The following is a 9,477-nucleotide window of genomic DNA, read 5'->3' on the forward strand; positions in this document are numbered from 1 at the left end:
ATGCACATGCTGGAAAGGAGAGGAGAGTGACAGATAGTTGTCCTTGAAGCCTTTTTTTTAATTGTTGTACAAACAGAGTAACATCTCACATGGAGTAAGACTAAGGGAATGCAGCAAGAACACCTGTATTTTGTGTGTTCATCCTATTCAACCCCAGTGAATACATGCAACATCCCCGAGCACTTCATAACTGCAAAGCGCTAGTGATGACATTCAGTGCTGCACAAAGCTTTGCCTCTTCTACATATTAAAAAAAATAAAATACAAAAAGGCCCCCACAAATGCCAGTCTCTAGCATGAAGTCTGAATCATTAATGGAAAGCAGTAAATTCCATTTCTCTTTAAGTGCAAATTTTATTGCAGCCTTAACTGCTGTACATTGGACTAATGCATGCAGTGTTCTGTTTATTACTATCTAGGTCACAGAACAGATTTTCCCTGGAAAATTGTGTTATATTGGATAGGTGAATCTGGATATACTCTTGGCTATAGAAGTGGAGCACAATTGACATTGCTTCTCAGTCTCTTCCTTCTGTGGTGACACAATACGCAGTTACATGCTTGTATTTAGGGCGCACCTCTTTACGCCCGAGTCTTGCCTGTGGGACAGCATGGTTGATCTGCAGTCTTTGTCATCATTTACCTAAGGAGTATAACAGCTACATATATGGTCTTATGAGACATTCAATCCACGTCGATAAACATCGCAGTCAAAGACATCATCAGACTTCAGAGCATATATTTACAAACAAAAACAAGGCTGTGAGGGAGACTTCTCAAGACAACTGCCTGTCCAGATTACACTTGTTTTCCAAGCCAGTTGCTTTAATGTGTATCGAGCAAACTCTTTTCCCCACCCTTCCTCATTCCCTAGAATCATAACACCTTTGCTGAAACGGGCACATCCACTCCTTTTTTATCTGGGTGTTCAAATTCTTAGCCATGATTGAGACACATGTCTTAGAGAAATTATAATTCAGAAATAGTAGGGATTATTAACTGATTAACAGCTTTTGTTTTCTACAAGTAATATTTGACAGGATGACTACTGCTGCATAAAAACCTTAAACTCATGTATTTGCATTATGATGGCTGGAAAGCTAAAAATAAAGGAGTAAATGCCCTGCTCATCTCTTACAATTCACTGTTCAGACAAGCTGTGCATTCCAGTACTTCTCTTTTACTGCGTCTCGTTACACAGTAATGCAACACTGTATTGAGGCTATGCACGAGTGCTTCACTATCACTTATTTGTGCTAATCTTTTGTAATCTAACCTGTCTGAATGTTAGCGTAAGAACAAACACATAACCACCGGAATGGTTATATGAGGTGCTTTATTGCAGCGCTGGGAAACCAGGGGTACGCACCCAAATCTGGCTTCAACCTCGTCACATTGCGTCCACAATTTATACCCTAAAAGTTTCACAGTTAATACATATTCATCATAGGTTACAACATTTAACTGATACATATGCATTAGGGATTGCCACATCCATCTATTACGACATCAGCCTCTTCTGCGCTTGCGCGGCCCCCTCTGGTGGTCGTCTGGTGGTCGTTCCGGTGAAGTAAGAGTCTTCCTCAGATGAAGTAAGAAGTCTTCCTCAGGTTGTCCTTTTCACCTTTCCCTTACTTGAGTATATTCCAATCCTTGTGTGGACGTTAGCATTTTCTTATCTTCTTTCTGGTATGCTCTTCTGGCTATCATATACATAGGTTCTACTTGGGTATAGTCTCCAGTACATACTTTTCTAAATTCTGTTATACACCTATTACCATATTCGGTTATGTTATGTTTTGTAACATTGGATACAAGACAGCTGTGATATATTGCAACATTAAAACCGCCGTGATACAAAATTATAAAGTTATACAAAATTGTAAAGTTATAAAGCTATAACATTCTATAATATATATATAAAACTTTACTACTAATTTATAAATTTCAAGTTTATTATACAAAATTTTGCTGTTTTCCAACATTTCCCCCCTTTGAAAATACTTCACTTATTTAAGTAAGTATTTTCATTCTTTTAGGTGGCTGTTTCCTGATAAGTAGGAGGAGGTGTCAGATATTTTGAGTGGTCTCTGGTCACTGCTCCTATAATTCGATGAGTCCATGCGTTGTTTCTGGCTATTTCCTTTCGGATACACAGATACATTAAGTAGATCATCAGAAATACAATTAGTACCATAATTACGGTCTGCACAAGAGAACGAATCCATCCCGTGAGGTGAAGGCCCAAACCATCAAACAGTGTTCCAACCCAATTTTGTTCAATATATTCCTTTTCTTTTTCTATTTCTCGTTCAATGTTGTTTAGTTGGGAAATGTCATGTTCTATATCTGCAGTCACATTAGGAATGTGAATACAGCAGTGATCTACTCTATCTTTAAATATCCACAAACACCATGTTCCTTAAGTAACAACATGTCTAGTGCCATTCTGTTCTGCAAGGTCATTTTGGTTGTTGCCTGCAATTGTAAATTCAAATCTCTGAATCCTTTCTTTGTTATTCTGGCTAGCCTTTTTGTTTGCCCAAACAGGTTGTCAATCATTTCTCTGTTTCGATATGCGGCCACTTGGGCAAATAGGGATTCAAAAGCCCACCCTATTTTGACTCCTGTTGAGGGCTCCTGCCAAATGTCTTCATCATCTTCTATATCTCGTTTTGTTCGAATTTGCAGGGTCTCTAATTTGCCTTTGAATGGTGACTTTTTCCAAATTGGACAAAGAGTTGGCAATCCTAAAGTAATTTCTTTAGCTGGACCTTCCATGGATAGGTGGGTAGTCCAGGTTCCATCACTTGCTGCCCAAACAAAATGCCCCATACTACGTACTGTGGAATATTTACAGTCTATATTGTCAACAGGGACATGTATTATTTTTCCTCCAATTTTCAGTCCTCGGCACGCACAGCCTGCCATTAAAGCAATCTTGACTGGCGGTATTGTGATTTCTTCAGGGTCAGTGTCACAATCTAAAATTTTGGTACAATTCCACCAGGGTACATTTTTGATGACATCCTGACTGACCCTATTTATGGACAGTAAATTATTGATGTCTACATGTCCTGTTATATTTTGTTTTCCTGTCCATCTAAGGCACCAAGACATGTTACCAATATACTGGAATTTCTGCAAAATGCTCATTGACCAAACCGTGTTCCAGTTTTGTTTCAAACTATTTGTTTTTTCGCATTCCCATACCTTTTCCTGTCTGGTTATCTTAATTTCTTTCTCATAGACACACTTTCCCCATTCACCTCTTATAGAGATAAATTGAGCATTTTGATATCTTTCACAGACTGGCCTTAGTACCAAAACTGCAGGTTCTCCAAAAACACCTTCTTCTCGATGTTCTGTCACCGTCACATTTTTCATCACCTCTTTCTCCTGACAAGTAATTGTTCCATTAATTTCTGAAAGTGAGAACGTTATTATTCCCCATTCAATTGGCTCTCCTGCCGCTTTGGGTATTGGCAAACATGCTGTTATTTTACTTGTGTTTTTCATTTTTGCAAAGTCTTCAATTAGACTTATCATTAAATTTTCCTCAGGATTTCGATGATATGATTGGATTACCTGCGTCGAATTTATTGATCTCCTAGTCCGTTTTCTCATAGCCTCAATTTTGTTGTGGCCAATTGCAGATCCAATTTTATAAGACCATTTATCTTTTTCTAAACTTTCTTTGTTGGCGTTGGTCCTGTCAGAATGGTATCTGTGAACTTGCAAATCAGAATGGCGTCCTGTTTTAAGTTGTGTCAAAACATCCTTTTGAGGAGTTGCCAGAATATGAACAGTTGTTAGCTGTGCTAATGACCAAATGATAATCAAAGTTTTATAGCAAAACCCAGACATTTTATTGGCATTTCAGTTTTAGCTTGGTAGGGCCTAGTACCTGTGTTTCCCAAACTCTTGGAACTTTCTTTACTCGTGTATAATGTATCCAAGAATCTATTCCTTCTACCTTTACTGCTGTGAATGTAGTCAACAATACTTGATATGGTCCGTCCCACCGTTCTTTTAATGGTTCTTCATTCCAGTTCCGGACATATACTTGGTCTCCTGGTTGGATGTCATGTGCTGGATTTTCCAGAGATAGTGGCCTATTCCACACCAAAGTGCTCTGCAGTCGAGTTAAGGTTCTACCAAGAGACAGCACATAATTATAAACATCCTGATTCCCTTTAATATGGGTATTCGGGTTGGGTTCCGGTGCCTCATATGGCTTTCCATAAAGGATTTCATAGGGGCTTACTGACATTTTGCTCCTGGGTTTTATTCTGATTCGTAGCAGAGCTATAGGCAATGCTTGTGGCCACTTTATTTTGGCCTCTTGACATATTTTACTGATTTGTCTTTTTATTGTTTGGTTCATCTTTTCTACCTGTCCACTAGACTGGGGCCTCCAAGGAGTGTGTAGGTTCCATGATATTCCTAATAGTTTACTAATTTCTTGTACTACGGTTGCAATAAAATGCGGACCCCTGTCTGATGATATGCCTAAAGGGACTCCAAATCGCGGGATGATTTCTCTAAGCAACCATTTCACTACTTCTTTTGCCTGATTGGTGCGACAGGGAAAGGCCTCTGGCCATCCAGAAAAAGTGTCAACCCCTACTAATAGATATTTGTACCCTTGTACCTTTGGTAGTTCTGCAAAATCAACCTGCCAATAATCTCCTGGTTCCATTCCTATCCTAATTCTTCCCATCTCAATTTGTCTTTTTACTACTGGATTGTTTTTCAAACAGATTTCACATTTTGATCCCACTGATTTTGCCATAGTTAACATCTGTGTGGAAATTATTCCTCGTTTTAGATAAGTTACCAATGCTTCTGCACCCCAATGACATTTTTGATGTTCCGTTTGTAGAATCTTTCGCATTATTGCAGGTGGCACTATTACTTGTCCTGTTGTTGTTACATACCACCCTTCAGAATTCTTTTGGGCCTTTAAGAGTCCTGCCAATTTTTCATCTTCTGTTGAATAGTTAGGGCTTTGTGAAAGATAGGTGTGGAGTGGGCTTACCTTCAGAGGTATTAAAGCCATCATATTCCACACCTCCCGGGCTACTTGGCGAGCTGTTCGATCTGCTAGTGTATTTCCTTCAGATACCTTTGAAGTTCCTCCTTGATGTGCCTTGCAATGCATGATGGCTACTTGTTTAGGTCTTTGCACAGCAATTATTAATTCTAAGATTTCTTTCTGATATTTTATGTTAGTCCCTTGTGAAGACAAAAGTCTTCGTTCTTTCCATAATGCTCCATGAATATGTACTACACCAAATGCATATTTTGAGTCTGTCCATATATTTACCTTTTTGTCGTTGCTCAGCTCCAATGCTCTTGTAAGAGCTATCAATTCTGCTCTTTGGGCTGACGTTCCCGGAGTTAATGCTTTGGCTTCGATTACCTTTTGCTGAGTTGTCACAGCATATCCTGCGTATCGTGTCCCGTTCTCTACAAAACTGCTGCCATCTGTAAAGAGTTCCCAGTCCGGTTGTTCTAGAGGTGCATCCTTCAAGTCTGCTCTGGTTGCATATGTATGTTCAATGATTTCTACACAATGATGTTCAAGGGTTCCTTCTTCTAGGTCTGTTCCTAGAAAAGCTGCTGGGTTTAACAGGTTAGTAGTTTTCAAGCTTATACCATCCTGTTCCATTAGGATTGCCTGATATTTCATCATCCGGCTAGGGGACAACCAATGCCCCCCTTTTTGTTCCAAAACAGTGGTTACCATATGTGGCACAAATACATCAATGTGTTTTCCCAAAGTTAATTTCCTAGCTTCTTGAATTAAAATGACAGTTGCTGCTACTGCTCGCAAGCATGAGGGCCATCCTGCACTCACTGGATCCAGTTGTTTTGAGAAATATCCCACTGGTCTTTTCCAGCTCCCAAGTTTCTGAGTTAGTACCCCCAGTGCCAATTTTTGTCGCTCGTGGACAAATAATTGGAAATCTTTTGTCAAATCTGGGAGTCCCAATGCTGGAGATTTTGTTAGTGCTTCCTTCAATTTCTGGAAGGCTTCTTTCTGTTGTTTTTCCCAAACAAAGGCATGTGATTTTTGGGCCTCATACAGGGGTTTGGCAATTAGTCCATAGTCCATTATCCATAGTCTGCACCACCCTGTCATACCCAAAAATATTCTTAGCTCATGCAAGTTTCGTGGTTCTGGGATAGCACAGATTGCCTCTATGCGATTTATTCCCAGCTTTCGTTGTCCTTGTGAAATTTCACATCCCAGATACAACACAGTCATGCATGCAATTTGTGCCTTTTCTTTTGAGACTTTATAACCGTTCAAGCCTAGCTGATTTAGAATTTCAATTGTCACTCTTATGCACAGAGATCTTTGTTCTGTTGCAATAAAAATGTCGTCTACATATTGTAACAAAAGGTATTGTGATCTCGGTACCTGTATCTTTCCTTGGGTAGTCCATGTTTCCAATTCTTTGGCTAGTTGGTTTCCAAATAGGGTCGGACTGTTTTTGAATCCTTGTGGAAGTCTGGTCCATGTCAGTTGTGTTTTCCGTCCATTCTGTGGATTTTCCCATTCAAATGCAAACAGTTTCCTGCTACTTTTGTCAAGGGGAATGCAGAAGAAGGCATCTTTTAAATCAATCACAGTAAACCATTTATATTTTTCCTTCACAGATGTTAGCAGTGTATATGGGTTTGCCACCACCGGGTGGATATCTTTTGTTATTTCATTTATTGCCCTCAAATCTTGCACTAATCTATACTCACCGTTTGGTTTCTTTATTGGGAAAATTGGCGTGTTATATTCTGATTCGCATTCTTCTAAAATGTTATATTTTAAGAATTTCTCAATCGTTTTTATGATCCCATATCTTGCTTCTAGCTTCAATGGGTATTGTTTAACCCTTTTTGGTCTAGCCCCGTCTTTTAACTCCACTATTATTGGTTGAGCTGCTTTTGATTTTCCTGGGATTTCTGTTTCCCAAACTGTTGGTATTACAGCCTGTTCCACCTCCTTTGGGATTTGTGGAATAGGTTTGTCTTTAAGGACTAAAATCTGTCCTGTTTTAGATTCAGGGATTTGCATTATCAATTCACCATTTTCAAAAACAATCGTAGCATCCAATTTACTCAATAAGTCCCGTCCTAATAGAGGAACGGGACATTCAGGCACATACAAAAATTCGTGTGTCAATTCTTTTCCTTGAAATCGTAGATTTAGGGGTTGTAAGAATGGCCGCACTTCTTCTTTCCCTGTGGCCCCCACAATTGTTGTAGCTTTCTTTCCTATTTTTCCATGCAAATCATTCAAAACTGAATAGGTGGCTCCAGTATCTATTAAAAATTTTATTTCTTCCTCTCCTAGTTGGATTTTTACAAGGGGTTCTTTATTTTCTACTTGGCCTAGTCAGCTTTGATTGACAAACTCCCCCAGCACCATTGTCTTAGCCATATCAGATTCTGCAAAAAGGATTTCTTGTTGGCATGAACTGCCCCACCCTGGTTGGACATTCATTTTTCCAATGTCCTTCCTGCTTGCAAAATGCACATTGGTTATATCCTATTCTTTCTGTGCTCATTCCTACCCTTGGATTATAGAATCCTCTGCCTCGTCCTCGCATATTTCCTCGTCCTCTTCCTCTAAGGTTAGAGAATCCTGGCTCCCTTCCCTGCATTATTGCCAGTAAATTTTGTTGTTGTCTTCGAGAGCTTTCTTTTTCTCGATTATTATACACCTTCCAGGCCACTTCTAGCAGCCTATCCAGGTCTCGCAAATCTGCCCCTTCCAGTTTTTGCAGTTTCTTCCTAATATCATCTTGAGACTGTCCCAGGAAAATCAAGGCTAATTGTGCTTTAGCCTGTTCCGTTTCCACATCTAAGTCCGTATATTTCTTTGCTGTTTCTTTTAGTCTCTCTAAAAAGGCAGAGGGTGATTCCGCCTTTTCTTGCCTAACATTATATAATTTTGACCAGTTTATTGTTTTGGGCATAGCATGTTGCACTCCAAAAACTACCCAGTCCTGGTATCTCCGTAAATTTCTCATTCCCTCTTGTGTGTTATAATCCCACATTGGATCTTCCATCGGGAAGTTTTGATCTGTGTTTCCCCCAACTATTCCCTGTCTTATATCTTCCCGAACCCTTTCCCGAGCACTTCGCAACACCATTTCCTTTTCTGTTGAATTCATAAGGGTATCTAGAAGCACTTGTATATCATCCCAGTCTGGGTTTTGAGTTTTCATGATCATTTTCATCACTCGAGCTACCCTATCCGGATTTTCTCTATAAGTTCCCGCCGATTGTTTCCATATAACCAAATCCCCAGGAGAAAAAGGTATTTTAACATACACTGGTCCTTCAACTCCAACTCCCTGTCTTAAAGGGGCAAGGACCGCACTAGCTGCTTTAGCTGCTTGAAGCTGTGTGTTTCCTCCTCGCCCTCCCCTTCGGCGAGTTCTGTATGAGACTGGGGTGACAGGGGAATTTCTCTCTCGACCTCCTCCATTTTCACACTCTTCTTCACTCTCGAGATCGCTATCACTTTCCTCCCCCTCCCCCCTTTCCTCATTTATCACTAGCGGAGCTACTAACAAACCAGGATCTTCCTCGTCCCTTTGATGTCGCCGACTATTTCTCATGGCAAGACATTTCACACATTCCTTTTCTCCAGCACACTCCCTGCATTTTTCAGCATTGCTTGTTTTAACAACCATTATTCCGCAAGATTTTTGCCATTTATCATTGTTTCTTGAGATAAAGAAAAGATCCACATACGGTACTTCATCCCATTTTCCTTCCCTTTTACAATATAACATCAACTGCAAAATAGTATTATATTGTAAGGTTCCATTTTCAGGCCATTTTTCCTGATCTTCTAATTCATATTTCGTCCACCATACATTGCAATAATCAATTAGTTTGCTTTTCCGCATACTCTGCCCAAATCCACCCTCCTTCCAGTGGCTTAAAATACAGCCTAACGGAGACGATTTAGGAATTGGCGGCATCTTGTAATTATAAGGTAATTTCTAGGCAAACCCTTCTCACACACACACACACACACACTGAGAAATTTGTTTTTCAGAGATAACTCCACCACCACAAGGTGATTTCCCAAAACAAACCCCTTTTATACACACACTATATTACAGAACTTTATACAGATAGCTGCAGCACAAATACCAATACCAATACCACGTTTGCCGAACCTGCAGAGCTTTCGCTACTGTCTAACGGACGGCGCCTAGGCTTTTACCCCGAGAGCTCTCTAGCCCCAACCAAGCGCAGCTTTCACCGCGTCTAACAGGCAGGCTTTACTACTAGCCCAGCCAAACGCAGTTTTTCGCTGCGTATAACAGGCAGGCTTTTACCAGACTTTACCAAAGGTCAATACACCATACTTTTACTAGAAACTGGTTCTGTAACTTAAATAAAGCACCTTTCTTACCGTATCAGAGGTCCGTCGTGAGCAGCAGAGGTCGG

General features: G+C 40.1%; 1 protein-coding gene across 1 annotated transcript; it reads right to left on the reverse strand.

Moving 5' to 3' along the window:
* Nucleotides 1-3,867: 3,867 nt before the first annotated feature.
* Nucleotides 3,868-9,002, reverse strand: LOC136006243 (uncharacterized). The gene is made up of 2 exons (XM_065664297.1): nucleotides 7,604-9,002; nucleotides 3,868-7,140 (listed from the first exon to the last, which is right to left on the reverse strand). The coding sequence occupies exons 1-2, from the start codon at nucleotides 9,000-9,002 to the stop codon at nucleotides 3,869-3,871; spliced, it is 4,671 nt and encodes a 1,556-aa protein (XP_065520369.1). The 3' UTR covers nucleotide 3,868.
* Nucleotides 9,003-9,477: the final 475 nt, after the last annotated feature.

The sequence above is a fragment of the Lathamus discolor genome, chromosome 1, assembly GCF_037157495.1.
Source record: "Lathamus discolor isolate bLatDis1 chromosome 1, bLatDis1.hap1, whole genome shotgun sequence".
NCBI lineage: Eukaryota > Metazoa > Chordata > Aves > Psittaciformes > Psittacidae > Lathamus > Lathamus discolor.